The following is a 20881-nucleotide window of genomic DNA, read 5'->3' as shown; positions in this document are numbered from 1 at the left end:
CTCAAACACGACGACCCTAGAGGAACTACACTGGACATTTATTGTAGCTGGGCATTTTAACAAAGCAAATTTGAGGAAAATGCTACAGAAGTTCTGCCAATACATTGCCTGTAGTAAACACGCTTCAAAAAATTCTCGACCATTGTTACTCTCCGTTCCGGGATTTCTACAAGGCCCTCCCCCTGCTTTGTTTTGGGCAAATCAGATCTGGACTCCATTCTGCTCCTCCCTTACCTATAGGCAAAAACTCAAACAGGAAGTACCCGTGCTAAGGTTCTATTCAATGCTCGTCTTACCAATCAGAATCCATGCTTCAAGATTGTTTTGATCACGTGGACTGGGATATGTTCCGGGTGGCCTCTGAGAATAACATTGACTTACACGGACACAGTGACTGAGTTCATCAGGAAGTGTATAGAGGATGTTGTACCCACTGTGACTATTAAAACCTACCCTAACCAGAAACCGTGGATAGATGGCAGCATTTGCGCAATACTGAAAGAGCGAATCACCTCATTTAACCTGAGTCTGAACCCCTGCCCTGTGCAACTGGGTCCTGGACTTCCTGACGGGCCGCCCCCAGATGGTGAAGGTAGGAAACAGCACCTCCACGTCGCTGATTCCCCACAAGGGTGCCTGCTCATCCCTCTCCTGTACTCCCTGTTCACCCATGACTGCGTGGCCGTGCACTCCTCCCACTCAATCATCAAGTTTGCAGACCATGCAACAGTAGTAAGCCTGATTACCAATCATTTTACTGTAGTCAATTCCACTCCGACATTGCTCGTCCTAATATTTAAATATTTCTTAATTCCATTTTTTACTTTAGATTTCTGTGTATTGTTGTGAATTGTTAGATATTACTGCACTGTTGGAGCTGGGAACACAAGCAATTCACTATATATATATCATATATATATTATTATCATATATCATATTATATCATATATATATGATATAATATTGTATTTGACCATTATTTTATCATGGAATCAATCTGAGACCGAGGTCTAAAAAGAGAACAAATATTTCGAAGCAAATTTCTAAACAAAACGAAACAACAACTTGTTTTAAATAGGCACAACTTTGGTTTTAGAGAGTGGGGGAGGACATGTTATTTCTTTATTATATTTTATTCAGTCGGAGAAAAACTCCAGGCAGCCTTCCCGACCGCTTGGAGGCGTCCGCATGGTCCTAAAGCACCACAGCTGCCTCATTTTATATCACATTCCAATGATAAAACTTGCCAAACAAGCAATTTCAGAATGTGTGTGTGTGTGGGGGGGGGCATGTCCCCCCGTCCCCAGGGACAGTAGCGCCCCTGCTTACAGGCACCATCATTTCTCCCTCTGGCCATATAATATTAATATAATGCACACTACAGAGGGTTTTATAGCACACCCAAACGTTTCACAGTAGAGAGGGTTTTACAGCACATCCACAGTAGATGGAAAACGATCCTATATAAAGAGAGAGAGAATGTCCACTACCTGTTATCCTAATCCCCAATAGGTCTGTGTTTTATCCACTACCTGTTACCCTGCTCCCCAATAGGTCTGTGTTTTATCCACTACCTGTTATCCTGCTCCCCAATAGGTCTGTGTTTTATCCACTACCTGTTATCCTGCTCCCCAATAGGTCTGTGTTTTATCCACTACCTGTTATCCTGCTCCCCAATAGGTCTGTGTTTTATCCACTACCTGTTATCCTGCTCCCCAATAGGTCTGTGTTTTATCCACTACCTGTTATCCTAATCCCCAATAGGTCTGTGTTTTATCCACTACCTGTTATCCTGCTCCCCAATAGGTCTGTGTTTTATCCACTACCTGTTACCCTGCTCCCCAATAGGTCTGTGTTTTATCCACTACCTGTTATCCTGCTCCCCAATAGGTCTGTGTTTTATCCGCTACCTGTTATCCTGCTCCCCAATAGGTCTGTGTTTTATCCACTACCTGTTACCCTGCTCCCCAATAGGTCTGTGTTTTATCCACTACCTGTTATCCTGCTCCCCAATAGGTCTGTGTTTTATCCACTACCTGTTATCCTGCTCCCCAATAGGTCTGTGTTTTATCCACTACCTGTTACCCTGCTCCCCAATAGGTCTGTGTTTTATCCACTACCTTTTATCCTGCTCCCCAGTTGGTCTGTGTTTTATCCACTACCTGTTATCCTGCTCCCCAATAGGTCTGTGTTTTATCCACTACCTGTTATCCTGCTCCCCAATAGGTCTGTGTTTTATCCACTACCTGTTAGCCTGCTCCCCAATAGGTCTGTGTTTTACGAACCCAATCAGAACCATCTATCAGATGAGATCACATTCACACATCTCCATTACGTTGCATTGCATTCTGACCACGGACGTTGTCATCATAAAACCAGGAAGGTGAATCATTCTAATAAGTTTGGTCGTAATAACATTTTACGAAAACAATTCATCTGTATTATTTTTTTAAAAACAACAACAATAAATACATGTAAAAAGTAATGACATCATAAAATCGACAGGATAAAAAAAGACAGGAAGTTGTTACAGTTGAACCAACCTTTATTATAGTAGGCCTAAGGGAGGGTTTGGAACATATGAAACAGGAAAACAAGCAATTGTTACCACTTTGGATCATGTTTTTAAGGACACAAATTTCCACCCCTCTCATCTGAGCGCAAGCGAGCTAACGTCTAAAACATCTGAGTCTAACGTCTAAAACAGCAGAGTTTAACGTCTAAAACCTCAGAATCTAACGTCTAAAACAGCAGAGTCTAACGTCTAAAACCTCAGAGTCTAACGTCTAAAACGTCAGAGTCTAACGTCTAAAACATCAGAGTCTAACGTCTAAAACGTCAGAGTCTAACGTCTAAAACCTCAGAGTCTAACGTCTAAAACCTCAGAGTCTAACGTCTAAAACCTCAGAGTCTAACGTCTAAAACATCAGAGTCTAACGTCTAAAACCTCAGAGTCTAACGTCTAAAACCTCAAAGTCTAACGTCTAAAACGTCAGAGTCTAACGTCTAAAACCTCAGAGTCTAACGTCTAAAACCTCAGAGTCTAACGTCTAAAACCTCAGAGTCTAACGTCTAAAACCTCAGAGTCTAACGTCTAAAACATCAGAGTCTAACGTCTAAAACAGCAGAGTCTAACGTCTAAAACCTCAGAGTCTAACGTCTAAAACCTCAGAGTCTAACGTCTAAAACGTCAGAGTCTAATGTCTAAAACGTTATCTAACGTTAGACTCTGAGGTTTTAGACGTTAGACTCTGACGTTTTAGACGTTAGACTCGGATGTTTTAGACGTTAGACTCTGACGTTTTAGACGTTAGACTCTGACGTTTTAGACGTTAGACTCTGATGTTTTAGACGTTAGACTCTGATCAGGACTGTGATTACTCACCACGGACTAGCAGAATCCTTTTTTTCCTTTCATGACTCTGACGAGCCCGACGCGAATGATATACTGCTTTCCAGGGAACAGGCTCAGATCTTCGCGATTTGCGTAAAGAGGAGGCGGAGAAAAAAGGGGCCAGAGTGCGGGCTGCCTTCTGAGAATTCGTAGGCGATCGAATAAACCCCCACTTCCTTCCATTCTGCTAGCAAACGTGCAATCTTCGGAGAGTAAAATAGACGAAATACACGGAAGATTAAACTACCAACGGGACATTAAAAACAGTAACATCTTATGCTTCACGGAGTCGTGGCTGAACGACGATATAATCAACAGACAGCTGGCGATGTACCGGCAGGATAGAACAGCGGCGTCTGGTAAGACAAGGACGGACTATGTATTTTTGTACATAACAGCTGGTGCACGATATCTCAGGAAGTCTCGAGCTATTGCTTGCCTGAGGTAGAGTATCTCATGATAAGCTGTAGACCACACTATCTACCTAGAGAATTTTAATCTGTATTTTTGTGGCTGTCACTAACACAGCAATGAATGAGCTGTATTCCGCCATAAGCAAACTAGAAAACGTTGACCCAGAGGTGGTGCTCCTAGTAGCCGGGGAATTTAATGCAGGGAAACTTAAATTAGTTTTACCTAATTTCCATCAGCATGTTTAATGTGCAACCAGAGGGAAAATAAACTCTCGACCACCTTTACTCCACACACGCATACAAAGCTCTCCCTCGCCCTCCATTTGGCAAATCTGACCATAATTCTATCCTCCTGATTCCTGCTTACAAGCAAAAATTAAAGCAGGAAGCACCAGTGACTAGATCAATAAAAATGTGTTCAGATGAAGCAGATGCTACACTACAGGACTGTTTTGCTATCACAGACTGTAATATGTTCTGGGATTTATCCGATGGCATTGAGGAGTAGACCACATCAGTCACTTGCTTCTTCAATAAGTGCATCGATGACGTTGTCCCTACAGTGACTGTACGTACATACCCCAACCAGAAGCCATGGATTACAGGAAACATCCACACTGAGCTAAAGGCTAGAGCTGCCGCTTTCAAGGAGTGGGACTCTAACCCGGAAGCTTATAAGAAATCCTGCTATGCCCTCCGACAAACCATCAAACAGGCAAAGCATCAATACAGGACTAAGATCGAATCGTCCCTCACCTGCTCAGACGCTCGTCGGATGTGGCAGGGCTTACAAACCATTACAGACTACAAAGGGAAGCACAGCCGAGAGCTGTCCAGTGACACGAGCCTACCAGACGAACTAAATTTCTTCTATGCTCACTTCGAGGCAAATAACACTGAAACATGCATGAGAGCACCAGCTGTTCCGGAATACTGTGTAATCATGCTTTCCGCAGCAAATGTGAGTAAAACCTTTAAACAGGTCAACATTCACAAGGACACAGGGCCAGACTTATTACCAGGATGTGTACTGCGATCATGCGCTGACCAACTGGCAAGTGTCCTTACTGACATTTTCAACCTCTCCCTGTCCGAGTCTGTAATACCAACATGTTATAAGCAGACCACCATAGTCCCTGTGCCCAAGAACACTAAGGTAACCTGCCTAAATGACTACTGACCCATGGCACTCACGTCCGTAGCCATGAAGTGCTTTGAAAGGCTGGTCATGGCTCACGTCAACACCATCATCCCAGAAACCCTAGACCCATTTCGATTTGCAAACTGCCCCAACAGATCCACAGATGATGCAATCTCTATTGCACTCCACACTGCCCTTTCCCACCTGGACAAAAGGAACACCTATGTGAGATTCATTGACTACAGCTCAGCATTCAACACCATAGTGCCTCAAAGCTCATCAATAAGATAAGGACCCTGGGACTAAGCCCCTCCCTCTGCAACTGGATCCTGGACTTCCTGACGTGCCGCCCCCCAGGTGGTGAGGGTAGGTTACAACACATCTACCACGCTGATCCTCAACACAAGGGCCCCTCAGGGTTGGGTGCTCAGTCCCCTCCTGTACTCCCTGTTCACTCATGACTGCACGGCCAGGTACGACTCCAATACCATCATTCAATTTGCTGATGACACAACAGTGGCAGGACTGATCACCGACAACGATGAGACAGCCTACAGGGAGGAGATCAGAGACCTGGCCGTGTGGTGCCAGGACAACAACCTCTACCTCAACGTGATCAAGACAAAGGAGATGATTGTAGACTACAGGAAAAGGAGGACCGAGCACGCCCCCATTCTCATCGACAGGCTGCAGTGGAGCAGGTTGAGAGCTTCAAGTTTCTTGGTGTCCACATCACCAACAAACTAACATGGACCAAGCACACCAAGACAGTCGTGAAGAGGGCACGACAAAACCTATTCCCCCTCAGGAGACTGAAAAGATTTGGCATGGGTCCCCAGATCCTCAAAAGGTTCTACAGCTGCACCATCGAGAGCATCCTGACTGGTTGCATCATTGCCTGGTATGGAAACTGCTCGGCCCCCGACCGCAAGGCACTACAGAGAGTAGTATCGAACGGCCCAGTACATCACTGGGGCCAAGCTTCCTGCCATCCAGGACCTCTATACCAGGCGGTGTCAGAGGAAGGCCCTAAAATTTGTCAAAGACCCCAGCCAAACTAGGCAAGCGGTACCGGAGCACCAAGTCTTGGTCCAAGAGGAACAGCTTCTACCCCCAAGCCATAAGACTCCTGAACATCTAGTCAAATGGCTACCGAGTCTATTTGCAGTACCCCCTCTCAACCCCTCTTTACACCACTGCCACTATCTGTTGTCATTTATGCATAGTCACTTTAATTAACTCTACCTACATATACATATTACCTCAACTAACCGGTGCCCCCACACATTGACTCTGTACCGGCACCCCCCTGTATATATTGTGTTTTTTACTGCTCCTCTTTAATTACTTGTTACTTTTATTTTTTATTCTTATCCGTATTTTTTGAAACTGCATTGTTGGTTAGGGGCTCGTAAGTAAACATTTCACTGTAAGGTCTACACCTGTTGTATTCAGCATTTCACTGTAAGGTCTACTACACCTGTTGTATTCAGCATTTCACTGTGAGGTCTACTACACCTGTTGTATTCAGCATTTCACTGTGAGGTCTACTACACCTGTTGTATTCAGCATTTCACTGTGAGGTCTACTACACCTGTTGTATTCAGCATTTCACTGTGAGGTCTACCTACGCATGTTGTATTCAGCATTTCACTGTGAGGTCTACACCTGTTGTATTCAGCATTTCACTGTGAGGTCTACACCTGTTGTATTCAGCATATCACTGTGAGGTCTACTACACCTGTTGTATTCAGCATTTCACTGTAAGGTCTACTACACCTGTTGTATTCAGCATTTCACTGTGAGGTCTACTACATCTGTTGTATTCAGCATTTCACTGTGAGGTCTACTACACCTGTTGTATTCAGCATTTCACTGTAAGGTCTACTACACCTGTTGTATTCAGCATTTCACTGTGAGGTCTACTACACCTGTTGTATTCAGCATTTCACTGTGAGGTCTACTACATCTGTTGTATTCAGCATTTCACTGTGAGGTCTACTACACCTGTTGTATTCAGCATTTCACTGTAAGGTCTACTACACCTGTTGTATTCAGCATTTCACTGTGAGGTCTACTACACCTGTTGTATTCAGCATTTCACTGTAAGGTCTACTACACCTGTTGTATTCAGCATTTCACTGTAAGGTCTACTACACCTGTTGTATTCAGCATTTCACTGTAAGGTCTACTACACCTGTTGTATTCAGCATTTCACTGTGAGGTCTACTACACCTGTTGTATTCAGCATTTCACTGTAAGGTCTACTACACCTGTTGTATTCAGCATTTCACTGTGAGGTCTACTACACCTGTTGTATTCAGCATTTCACTGTGAGGTCTACTACACCTGTTGTGTTCAGCATTTCACTGTAAGGTCTACTACACCTGTTGTATTCAGCATTTCACTGTAAGGTCTACTACACCTGTTGTATTCAGCATTTCACTGTAAGGTCTACTACACCTGTTGTATTCAGCATTTCACTGTGAGGTCTACTACACCTGTTGTATTCAGCATTTCACTGTGAGGTCTACTACACCTGTTGTATTCAGCATTTCACTGTGAGGTCTACTACACCTGTTGTATTCAGCATTTCACTGTAAGGTCTACTACACCTGTTGTATTCAGCATTTCACTGTGAGGTCTACTACACCTGTTGTATTCAGCATTTCACTGTGAGGTCTACTACACCTGTTGTATTCAGCATTTCACTGTGAGGTCTACTACACCTGTTGTATTCAGCATTTCACTGTGAGGTCTACTACACCTGTTGTATTCAGCATTTCACTGTGAGGTCTACTACACCTGTTGTATTCAGCATTTCACTGTAAGGTCTACTACACCTGTTGTATTCAGCATTTCACTGTGAGGTCTACTACGCATGTTGTATTCAGCATTTCACTGTGAGGTCTACACCTGTTGTATTCAGCATTTCACTGTGAGGTCTACACCTGTTGTATTCAGCATTTCACTGTGAGGTCTACTACACCTGTTGTATTCAGCATTTCACTGTAAGGTCTACTACACCTGTTGTATTCAGCATTTCACTGTGAGGTCTACTACATCTGTTGTATTCAGCATTTCACTGTGAGGTCTACTACACCTGTTGTATTCAGCATTTCACTGTAAGGTCTACTACACCTGTTGTATTCAGCATTTCACTGTGAGGTCTACTACACCTGTTGTATTCAGCATTTCACTGTGAGGTCTACTACACCTGTTGTATTCAGCATTTCACTGTGAGGTCTACTACACCTGTTGTATTCAGCATTTCACTGTGAGGTCTACCTACACATGTTGTATTCAGCATTTCACTGTGAGGTCTACACCTGTTGTATTCAGCATATCACTGTGAGGTCTACACCTGTTGTATTCAGCATTTCACTGTGAGGTCTACTACACCTGTTGTATTCAGCATTTCACTGTAAGGTCTACTACACCTGTTGTATTCAGCATTTCACTGTGAGGTCTACTACACCTGTTGTATTCAGCATTTCACTGTGAGGTCTACTACACCTGTTGTATTCAGCATTTCACTGTGAGGTCTACTACACCTGTTGTATTCAGCATTTCACTGTGAGGTCTACTACACCTGTTGTATTCAGCATTTCACTGTAAGGTCTACTACACCTGTTGTATTCAGCATTTCACTGTGAGGTCTACTACACCTGTTGTATTCAGCATTTCACTGTAAGGTCTACTACACCTGTTGTATTCAGCATTTCACTGTAAGGTCTACTACACCTGTTGTATTCAGCATTTCACTGTAAGGTCTACTACACCTGTTGTATTCAGCATTTCACTGTGAGGTCTACTACACCTGTTGTATTCAGCATTTCACTGTAAGGTCTACTACACCTGTTGTATTCAGCATTTCACTGTGAGGTCTACTACATCTGTTGTATTCAGCATTTCACTGTGAGGTCTACTACACCTGTTGTATTCAGCATTTCACTGTAAGGTCTACTACACCTGTTGTATTCAGCATTTCACTGTGAGGTCTACTACACCTGTTGTATTCAGCATTTCACTGTGAGGTCTACTACACCTGTTGTATTCAGCATTTCACTGTGAGGTCTACTACACCTGTTGTATTCAGCATTTCACTGTGAGGTCTACCTACACATGTTGTATTCAGCATTTCACTGTGAGGTCTACACCTGTTGTATTCAGCATATCACTGTGAGGTCTACACCTGTTGTATTCAGCATTTCACTGTGAGGTCTACTACACCTGTTGTATTCAGCATTTCACTGTAAGGTCTACTACACCTGTTGTATTCAGCATTTCACTGTGAGGTCTACTACACCTGTTGTATTCAGCATTTCACTGTGAGGTCTACTACACCTGTTGTATTCAGCATTTCACTGTGAGGTCTACTACACCTGTTGTATTCAGCATTTCACTGTGAGGTCTACTACACCTGTTGTATTCAGCATTTCACTGTAAGGTCTACTACACCTGTTGTATTCAGCATTTCACTGTGAGGTCTACTACACCTGTTGTATTCAGCATTTCACTGTAAGGTCTACTACACCTGTTGTATTCAGCATTTCACTGTAAGGTCTACTACACCTGTTGTATTCAGCATTTCACTGTAAGGTCTACTACACCTGTTGTATTCAGCATTTCACTGTGAGGTCTACTACACCTGTTGTATTCAGCATTTCACTGTAAGGTCTACTACACCTGTTGTATTCAGCATTTCACTGTAAGGTCTACTACACCTGTTGTATTCAGCATTTCACTGTGAGGTCTACTACACCTGTTGTATTTAGCATTTCACTGTAAGGTCTACTACACCTGTTGTATTCAGCATTTCACTGTAAGGTCTACTACACCTGTTGTATTCAGCATTTCACTGTGAGGTCTACTACACCTGTTGTATTCAGCATTTCACTGTGAGGTCTACTACACCTGTTGTATTCAGCATTTCACTGTAAGGTCTACTAGACCTGTTGTATTCAGCATTTCACTGTAAGGTCTACTACACCTGTTGTATTCAGCATTTCACTGTGAGGTCTACTACACCTGTTGTATTCAGCATTTCACTGTGAGGTCTACTACACTTGGTGTATTCAGCATTTCACTGTGAGGTCTACTACACCTGTTGTATTCAGCATTTCACTGTAAGGTCTACTACACCTGTTGTATTCAGCATTTCACTGTGAGGTCTACTACATCTGTTGTATTCAGCATTTCACTGTGAGGTCTACTACACCTGTTGTATTCAGCATTTCACTGTAAGGTCTACTACACCTGTTGTATTCAGCATTTCACTGTGAGGTCTACTACACCTGTTGTATTCAGCATTTCACTGTGAGGTCTACTACACCTGTTGTATTCAGCATTTCACTGTGAGGTCTACTACACCTGTTGTATTCAGCATTTCACTGTGAGGTCTACCTACACATGTTGTATTCAGCATTTCACTGTGAGGTCTACACCTGTTGTATTCAGCATATCACTGTGAGGTCTACACCTGTTGTATTCAGCATTTCACTGTGAGGTCTACTACACCTGTTGTATTCAGCATTTCACTGTAAGGTCTACTACACCTGTTGTATTCAGCATTTCACTGTGAGGTCTACTACACCTGTTGTATTCAGCATTTCACTGTGAGGTCTACTACACCTGTTGTATTCAGCATTTCACTGTGAGGTCTACTACACCTGTTGTATTCAGCATTTCACTGTGAGGTCTACTACACCTGTTGTATTCAGCATTTCACTGTAAGGTCTACTACACCTGTTGTATTCAGCATTTCACTGTGAGGTCTACTACACCTGTTGTATTCAGCATTTCACTGTAAGGTCTACTACACCTGTTGTATTCAGCATTTCACTGTAAGGTCTACTACACCTGTTGTATTCAGCATTTCACTGTAAGGTCTACTACACCTGTTGTATTCAGCATTTCACTGTGAGGTCTACTACACCTGTTGTATTCAGCATTTCACTGTAAGGTCTACTACACCTGTTGTATTCAGCATTTCACTGTGAGGTCTACTACATCTGTTGTATTCAGCATTTCACTGTGAGGTCTACTACACCTGTTGTATTCAGCATTTCACTGTAAGGTCTACTACACCTGTTGTATTCAGCATTTCACTGTGAGGTCTACTACACCTGTTGTATTCAGCATTTCACTGTGAGGTCTACTACACCTGTTGTATTCAGCATTTCACTGTGAGGTCTACTACACCTGTTGTATTCAGCATTTCACTGTGAGGTCTACCTACACATGTTGTATTCAGCATTTCACTGTGAGGTCTACACCTGTTGTATTCAGCATATCACTGTGAGGTCTACACCTGTTGTATTCAGCATTTCACTGTGAGGTCTACTACACCTGTTGTATTCAGCATTTCACTGTAAGGTCTACTACACCTGTTGTATTCAGCATTTCACTGTGAGGTCTACTACACCTGTTGTATTCAGCATTTCACTGTGAGGTCTACTACACCTGTTGTATTCAGCATTTCACTGTGAGGTCTACTACACCTGTTGTATTCAGCATTTCACTGTGAGGTCTACTACACCTGTTGTATTCAGCATTTCACTGTAAGGTCTACTACACCTGTTGTATTCAGCATTTCACTGTGAGGTCTACTACACCTGTTGTATTCAGCATTTCACTGTAAGGTCTACTACACCTGTTGTATTCAGCATTTCACTGTGAGGTCTACTACACCTGTTGTATTCAGCATTTCACTGTAAGGTCTACTACACCTGTTGTATTCAGCATTTCACTGTGAGGTCTACTACACCTGTTGTATTCAGCATTTCACTGTAAGGTCTACTACACCTGTTGTATTCAGCATTTCACTGTAAGGTCTACTACACCTGTTGTATTCAGCATTTCACTGTGAGGTCTACTACACCTGTTGTATTTAGCATTTCACTGTAAGGTCTACTACACCTGTTGTATTCAGCATTTCACTGTAAGGTCTACTACACCTGTTGTATTCAGCATTTCACTGTGAGGTCTACTACACCTGTTGTATTCAGCATTTCACTGTGAGGTCTACTACACCTGTTGTATTCAGCATTTCACTGTAAGGTCTACTAGACCTGTTGTATTCAGCATTTCACTGTGAGGTCTACTACACTTGGTGTATTCAGCATTTCACTGTAAGGTCTACTACACCTGTTGTATTCAGCATTTCACTGTAAGGTCTACTACACCTGTTGTATTCAGCATTTCACTGTAAGGTCTACTACACCTGTTGTATTCAGCATTTCACTGTGAGGTCTACACCTGTTGTATTCAGCATTTCACTGTGAGGTCTACTACACCTGTTGTATTCAGCATTTCACTGTGAGGTCTACACCTGTTGTATTCAGCATTTCACTGTAAGGTCTACTACACCTGTTGTATTCAGCATTTCACTGTGAGGTCTACTACACCTGTTGTATTCAGCATTTCACTGTGAGGTCTACTACACTTGTTGTATTCAGCATTTCACTCTGAGGTCTACTACACCTGTTGTATTCAGCATTTCACTGTGAGGTCTACACCTGTTGTATTCAGCATTTCACTGTAAGGTCTACTACACCTGTTGTATTCAGCATTTCACTGTGAGGTCTACTACACCTGTTGTATTCAGCATTTCACTGTGAGGTCTACTACACCTGTTGTATTCAGCATTTCACTGTGAGGTCTACTACACCTGTTGTATTCAGCATTTCACTGTGAGGTCTACTACACCTGTTGTATTCAGCATTTCACTGTAAGGTCTACTACACCTGTTGTATTCAGCATTTCACTGTAAGGTCTACTACACCTGTTGTATTCGGCGCTTGTGACAAATAACATTTGATTTGATTTGATGTTTAAGACATTAGATAGACATGACAGTTAAGTGCACTGATTTTAATGAATCCCTGGGTGTGTGTGTGTGTGTGTGTGTGTGTGTGTGTGTGTGTGTGTGTGTGTGTGTGTGTGTGTGTGTGTGTGTTTATTTGTGTGTCTGTGTGTGTGTGTGTGTGTGTGTGTGTGTGTGTTCAGCTCTCTGCTCTGAGGAGTGTACACATGGAAGATGTGTGTCACCTGATACGTGCCAGTGTGAGCCAGGCTGGGGAGGACTGGACTGCTCTAGTGGTGAGTACAGACACACACACACACACACACACACACACACACACACACACACACACACACACACACACACACACACACACACACACACACACACACACACACACACACACACACACACACACACACACACACACACACACACACACACACGCCATGTGAAACAGACCAGTAAGTCACAGTGAAAGTGGAAGTGACTAATGTATCTAGCTGAGGGATGGCTGGCTACCTTGCCCCTGTGTCTCCAAATATTCCCTACTTAGTGTCCTAAACCTGTTCCCTACTTAGTGCCCTGACCATGTTCCCTACTTAGTGCCCTAACCCTGTTCCCTACCTAATGTCCTAACCCTGTTCCCTACTCAGTGTCCTAACCCTGTTCCCTACGTAGTGTCCTAACCCTGTTCCCTACTTAGTGTCCTAACCCTGTTCCCTACTTAGTGTCCTAACCCTGTTCCCTACTTAGTGTCCTAACCCTGTTCCCAACTTAGTGTTCTAACCCTGTTCCCTACGTAGTGTCCTAACCCTGTTCCCTACTTAGTGTCCTAACCCTGTTCCCTACTTAGTGTCCTAACCCTGTTCCCTACTTAGTGTCCTAACCCTGTTCCCTACTTAGTGTCCTAACCCTGTTCCCTACTTAGTGTCCTAACCCTGTTCCCTACTTAGTGTCCTAACCCTGTTCCCTACCTAGTGTCCTAACCCTGTTCCCTACCTAGTGTCCTAACCTGTTCCCTACTTAGTGCCATAACCCTGTTCCCTACCTAGTGTCCTAACCTGTTCCCTACTTAGTGCCATAACCCTGTTCCCTACTTAGTGTCCTAACCCTGTTCCCTACCTAGTGTCCTAACCCTGTTCCCTACTTAGTGTCCTAACTCTGTTCCCTACCTAGTGTCCTAACCCTGTTTCCTACTTAGTGTCCTAACCCTGTTCCCTACTTAGTGCCCTAACCCTGTTCCCTACTTAGTGTCCTAACCCTGTTCCCTACTTAGTGTCCTAACCCTGTTCCCTACTTAGTGTCCTAACCCTGTTTCCTACCTAGTGTCCTAACCCTGTTCCCTACGTAGTGCCCTAACCCTGTTCCCTACGTAGTGTCCTAACCCTGTTCCCTACGTAGTGTCCTAACCCTGTTCCCTACTTAGTGCCCTAACCCTGTTCCCTACTTAGTGTCCTAACCCTGTTCCCTACTTAGTGCCCTAACCCAGTTCCCTACTTAGTGCGCTAACCCTGTTCCCTACTTAGTGTCCTAACCCTGTTCCCTACTTAGTGTCCCAACCCTGTTTCCTACTTAGTGCCCTAACCCTGTTCCCTACTTAGTGTCCTAACCCTGTTCCCTACTTAGTGCCCTAACCCCGTGCCCTACTTAGTGTCCTAACCCTGTTCCCTACTTAGTGTCCTAACCTGTTCCCTACTTATTGTCCTAACCCTGTTCCCTTCTTAGTGTCCTAACCTGTTCCCTACTTAGTGCCCTAACCCTGTTCCCTACATATTGCCCTAACCCTGTTCCCTACGTAGTGTCCTAACCCTGTTCCCTACGTAGAGCCCTAACCCTGTTCCCTACTTAGTGTCCTAACCTGTTCCCTACTTAGTGCCCTAACCCTGTTCCCTACATAGTGCACTAACCCTGTTCCCTACGTAGTGTCCTAACCCTGTTCCCTACTTAGTGTCCTAACCCTGTTCCCTACCTAGTGCCCTAACCCTGTTCCCTACTTAGTGTCCTAACCCTGTTCCCTACCTAGTGTCCTAACCCTGTTCCCTACTTAGTGCCCTAACCCTGTTCCCTACTTAGTGTCCTAACCCTGTTCCCTACTTAGTGTCCTAACCCTGTTCCCTACTTAGTTTCCTAACCCTGTTCCCTACGTAGTGTCCTAACCCTGTTCCCTACGTAGTGTCCTAACCCTGTTCCCTACGTAGTGTCCTAACCCTGTTCCCTACTTAGTGTCTTAACCCTGTTCCCTACTTAGTGTCCTAACCCTGTTCCCTACTTAGTGCCATAACCCTGTTCCCTATGGGCCCTAACCCTGTTCCCTACTTAGTGTCCTAACACTGTTCCCTACTTAGTGTCCTAATCCTGTTCCCTACGTAGTGTCCTAAACCTGTTTCCTACTTAGTTTCCTAACCCTGTTCCCTACGTAGTGTCCTAACCCTGTTCCCTACGTAGTGTCCTAACCCTGTTCCCTACGTAGTGTCCTAACCCTGTTCCCTACTTAGTGTCTTAACCCTGTTCCCTACTTAGTGTCCTAACCCTGTTCCCTACTTAGTGCCATAACCCTGTTCCCTATGGGCCCTAACCCTGTTCCCTACTTAGTGTCCTAACACTGTTCCCTACTTAGTGTCCTAATCCTGTTCCCTACGTAGTGTCCTAACCCTGTTTCCTACTTAGTGTCCTAACCCTGTTCTCTACTTAGTGTCCTAACCCTGTTCCCTACTTAGTTTCCTAACCCTGTTCCCTACTTAGTGTCCTAACCCTATTCCCTACTTAGTGCCCTAACCCAGTTCCCTACTTAGTGCGCTAACCCTGTTCCCTACTTAGTGTCCTAACCCTGTTCCCTACTTAGTGTCCCAACCCTGTTTCCTACTTAGTGCACTAACCCTGTTTCCTACTTAGTGTCCTAACCCTGTTCCCTACTTAGTGCCCTAACCCCGTGCCCTACTTAGTGTCCTAACCCTGTTCCCTACCTAGTGTCCTAACCTGTTCCCTACTTATTGTCCTAACCCTGTTCCCTTCTTAGTGTCCTAACCTGTTCCCTACTTAGTGCCCTAACCCTGTTCCCTACATATTGCCCTAACCCTGTTCCCTACGTAGTGTCCTAACCCTGTTCCCTACGTAGAGCCCTAACCCTGTTCCCTACTTAGTGTCCTAACCTGTTCCCTACTTAGTGCCCTAACCCTGTTCCCTACATAGTGCACTAACCCTGTTCCCTACGTAGTGTCCTAACCCTGTTCCCTACTTAGTGTCCTAACCCTGTTCCCTACCTAGTGCCCTAACCCTGTTCCCTACTTAGTGTCCTAACCCTGTTCCCTACTTAGTGCCATAACCCTGTTCCCTATGGGCCCTAACCCTGTTCCCTACTTAGTGTCCTAACACTGTTCCCTACTTAGTGTCCTAATCCTGTTCCCTACGTAGTGTCCTAACCCTGTTTCCTACTTAGTGTCCTAACCCTGTTCTCTACTTAGTGTCCTAACCCTGTTCCCTACTTAGTTTCCTAACCCTGTTCCCTACTTAGTGTCCTAACCCTATTCCCTACGTAGTGTCCTAACCCTGTTCCCTACCTAGTGTCCTAACCCTGTTCCCTACGTAGTGTCCTAACCCTGTTCCCTACTTAGTGTCTTAACCCTGTTCCCTACTTAGTGTCCTAACCCTGTTCCCTACGTAGTGTCTTAACCCTGTTCCCTACGTAGTGTCCTAACCTGTTCCCTACTTAGTGCCATAACCCTGTTCCCTACGTAGTGTCCTAACCCTGTTCCCTACTTAGTGCCATAACCCTGTTCCCTACCTAGTGTCCTAACCCTGTTCCCTACCTAGTGTCCTAACCCTGTTCCCTACTTAGTGTCCTAACCCTGTTCCCTACCTAGTGTCCTAACCCTGTTTCCTACGTAGTGTCCTAACCCTGTTCCCTACTTAGTGCCCTAACCCTGTTCCCTACGTAGTGTCCTAACCCTGTTCCCTACGTAGTGTCCTAACCCTGTTCCCTACTTAGTTCCCTAACCCTGTTCTCTACTTAGTGTCCTAACCCTGTTCCCTACTTAGTGCCCTAACCCAGTTCCCTACTTAGTGCGCTAACCCTGTTCCCTACTTAGTGTCCTAACCCTGTTCCCTACTTAGTGTCCTAACCCTGTTTCCTACTTAGTGCCCTAACCCTGTTCCCTACTTAGTGTCCTAACCCTGTTCCCTACTTAGTGTCCTAACCCCGTTCCCTACTTAGTGCCCTAACCCCGTGCCCTACTTAGTGTCCTAACCCCGTTCCCTACTTAGTGTCCTAACCTGTTCCCTACTTATTGTCCTAACCCTGTTCCCTTCTTAGTGTCCTAACCTGTTCCCTACTTAGTGCCCTAACCCTGTTCCCTACATAGTGCCCTAACCCTGTTCCCTACTTAGTGCCCTAACCCGGTCCCCGACTTAGTGTCCTAACCCTGTTCCCTACCTAGTGCCCTAACCCTGTTCCCTACTTAGTGTCCTAACACTGTTCCCTACGTAGTGTCCTAACCCTGTTCCCTACTTAGTGCTCTAACCCTGTTCCCTACTTAGTGTCCTAACCCTGTTCCCTACTTAGTGTCCTAACCCTGTTCCCTACTTAGTGTCATAACCCTATTCCCTACGTAGTGTCCTAACCCTGTTCCCTACGTATTGTCCTAACCCTGTTCCCTACGTAGTGTCCTAACCCTGTTCCCTACTTGGTGTCCTAACCCTGTTCCCTACTTAGTGCCCTAACCCTGTTCCCTATGGGCCCTAACCCTGTTCCCTACTTAGTGTCCTAACACTGTTCCCTACTTAGTGTCCTAATCCTGTTCCCTACGTAGTGTCCTAACCCTGTTTCCTACTTATTGTCCTAACCCTGTTCTCTACTTAGTGTCCTAACCCTGTTCCCTACTTAGTGTCCTAACCCTGTTCCCTACGTAGTGTCTTAACCCTGTTCCCTACTTAGTGTCCTAACCCTGTTCCCTACCTAGTCCTAGTGTCCTAACCCAGTTCCCTACGTAGTGTCCTAACCCAGTTCCCTACTTAGTGTCCTAACCCTGTTCCCTACTTAGTGCCCTAACCCTGTTCCCTACTTAGTGCCCTAACCCTGTTCCTTACTTAGTTCCCTAACCCTGTTCCCTACTTAGTGTCCTAACCCTGTTCCCTACGTAGTTTCCTAACCCTGTTCCCTACATAGTGCTCTAACCCTGTTCCCTACTTAGTGTCCTAACCCTGTTCCCTACTTAGTGTCCTAACCCTGTTCCCTACTTAGTGTCCTAACCCTGTTCCCTACTTAGTTCCCTAACCCTATTCCCTACGTAGTGTCCTAACCCTGTTCCCTACTTAGTGTCCTAACCCTGTTCCCTACTTAGTGTCCTAACCCTGTTCCCTACTTAGTGTCCTAACCCTGTTCCCTACTTAGTGTCCTAACCCTGTTCCCTACCTAGTGTCCTAACCCTGTTCCCTACTTAGTGTCCTAACCCTGTTCCCTACTTAGTGTCCTATTCTGTTCCCTACTTAGTGTCCTAACCCTGTTCCCTACGTAGTGCCCTAACCCTGTTCCCTACTTAGTGTCCTAACCCTGTTCCCTACTTAGTGCCCTAACCCTGTTCCCTACTTAGTGTCCTAACCCTGTTCCCTACTTAGTGCCCTAACCCTGTTCCCTACTTAGTGCCCTAACCCTGTTCCTTACTTAGTTCCCTAACCCTGTTCCCTACTTAGTGTCCTAACCCTGTTCCCTACGTAGTTTCCTAACCCTGTTCCCTACTTAGTGCTCTAACCCTGTTCCCTACTTAGTGTCCTAACCCTGTTCCCTACTTAGTGTCCTAACCCTGTTCCCTACTTAGTGTCCTAACCCTGTTCCCTACTTAGTGTCCTAACCCTGTTCCCTACTTAGTGTCCTAACCCTGTTCCCTACTTAGTTCCCTAACCCTGTTCCCTACCTAGTGTCCTAACCCTGTTCCCTACTTAGTGTCCTAACCCTGTTCCCTACTTAGTGTCCTATTCTGTTCCCTACTTAGTGTCCTAACCCTGTTCCCTACTTAGTGTCCTAACCCTGTTCCCTACTTAGTGTCCTAACCCTGTTCCCTACTTAGTGTCCTAACCCTGTTCCCTACCTAGTGTCCTAACCCTGTTCCCTACGTAGTGTCCTAACCTGTTCCCTACTTAGTGCCATAACCCTGTTCCCTACCTAGTGTCCTAACCTGTTCCCTACTTAGTGCCATAACCCTGTTCCCTACTTAGTGTCCTAACCCTGTTCCCTACCTAGTGCCCTAACCCAGTTCCCTACTTAGTGCGCTAACCCTGTTCCCTACTTAGTGTCCTAACCCTGTTCCCTACTTAGTGCCATAACCCTGTTCCCTATGGGCCCTAACCCTGTTCCCTACTTAGTGTCCTAACACTGTTCCCTACTTAGTGTCCTAATCCTGTTCCCTACGTAGTGTCCTAACCCTGTTTCCTACTTAGTGTCCTAACCCTGTTCTCTACTTAGTGTCCTAACCCTGTTCCCTACTTAGTTTCCTAACCCTGTTCCCTACTTAGTGTCCTAACCATATTCCCTACGTAGTGTCCTAACCCTGTTCCCTACCTAGTGTCCTAACCCTGTTCCCTACGTAGTGTCCTAACCCTGTTCCCTACTTAGTGTCTTAACCCTGTTCCCTACTTAGTGTCCTAACCCTGTTCCCTACGTAGTGTCTTAACCCTGTTCCCTACGTAGTGTCCTAACCTGTTCCCTACTTAGTGCCATAACCCTGTTCCCTACGTAGTGTCCTAACCCTGTTCCCTACTTAGTGCCATAACCCTGTTCCCTACCTAGTGTCCTAACCCTGTTCCCTACCTAGTGTCCTAACCCTGTTCCCTACTTAGTGTCCTAACCCTGTTCCCTACCTAGTGTCCTAACCCTGTTTCCTACGTAGTGTCCTAACCCTGTTCCCTACTTAGTGCCCTAACCCTGTTCCCTACGTAGTGTCCTAACCCTGTTCCCTACGTAGTGTCCTAACCCTGTTCCCTACTTAGTTCCCTAACCCTGTTCTCTACTTAGTGTCCTAACCCTGTTCCCTACTTAGTGCCCTAACCCAGTTCCCTACTTAGTGCGCTAACCCTGTTCCCTACTTAGTGTCCTAACCCTGTTCCCTACTTAGTGTCCTAACCCTGTTTCCTACTTAGTGCCCTAACCCCGTTCCCTACTTAGTGTCCTAACCCCGTTCCCTACTTAGTGTCCTAACCCCGTTCCCTACTTAGTGCCCTAACCCCGTGCCCTACTTAGTGTCCTAACCCCGTTCCCTACTTAGTGTCCTAACCTGTTCCCTACTTATTGTCCTAACCCTGTTTCCTTCTTAGTGTCCTAACCTGTTCCCTACTTAGTGCCCTAACCCTGTTCCCTACATAGTGCCCTAACCCTGTTCCCTACTTAGTGCCCTAACCCGGTCCCCGACTTAGTGTCCTAACCCTGTTCCCTACCTAGTGCCCTAACCCTGTTCCCTACTTAGTGTCCTAACACTGTTCCCTACGTAGTGTCCTAACCCTGTTCCCTACTTAGTGCTCTAACCCTGTTCCCTACTTAGTGTCCTAACCCTGTTCCCTACTTAGTGTCCTAACCCTGTTCCCTACTTAGTGTCCTAACCCTATTCCCTACGTAGTGTCCTAACCCTGTTCCCTACGTATTGTCCTAACCCTGTTCCCTACGTAGTGTCCTAACCCTGTTCCCTACTTGGTGTCCTAACCCTGTTCCCTACTTAGTGCCCTAACCCTGTTCCCTATGGGCCCTAACCCTGTTCCCTACTTAGTGTCCTAACACTGTTCCCTACTTAGTGTCCTAACCCTGTTCTCTACTTAGTGTCCTAACCCTGTTCCCTACTTAGTGTCCTAACCCTGTTCCCTACCTAGTCCTAGTGTCCTAACCCAGTTCCCTACGTAGTGTCCTAACCCAGTTCCCTACTTAGTGTCCTAACCCTGTTCCCTACTTAGTGCCCTAACCCTGTTCCCTACTTAGTGCCCTAACCCTGTTCCTTACTTAGTTCCCTAACCCTGTTCCCTACTTAGTGTCCTAACCCTGTTCCCTACTTAGTGTCCTAACCCTGTTCCCTACTTAGTGTCCTAACCCTGTTCCCTACTTAGTTCCCTAACCCTATTCCCTACGTAGTGTCCTAACCCTGTTCCCT

At 45.3% G+C, this 20881-nt stretch overlaps 1 protein-coding gene across 1 annotated transcript in view; it reads left to right on the top strand.

Moving 5' to 3' along the window:
• Nucleotides 1-20881, top strand: part of LOC129856882 (multiple epidermal growth factor-like domains protein 11) — a 492683-nt gene that overhangs the window by 211110 nt on the left and 260692 nt on the right. The window contains exon 6 of the mRNA XM_055924622.1: nucleotides 12959-13051. Coding sequence (XP_055780597.1) covers nucleotides 12959-13051 — 93 coding nt within the window. The remainder of the gene's footprint in view (nucleotides 1-12958; nucleotides 13052-20881) is intronic.

The sequence above is a fragment of the Salvelinus fontinalis genome, chromosome 6, assembly GCF_029448725.1.
Source record: "Salvelinus fontinalis isolate EN_2023a chromosome 6, ASM2944872v1, whole genome shotgun sequence".
NCBI classification, from domain to species: domain Eukaryota; kingdom Metazoa; phylum Chordata; class Actinopteri; order Salmoniformes; family Salmonidae; genus Salvelinus; species Salvelinus fontinalis.
This window is presented reverse-complemented; position numbering and strand designations above follow the sequence as displayed.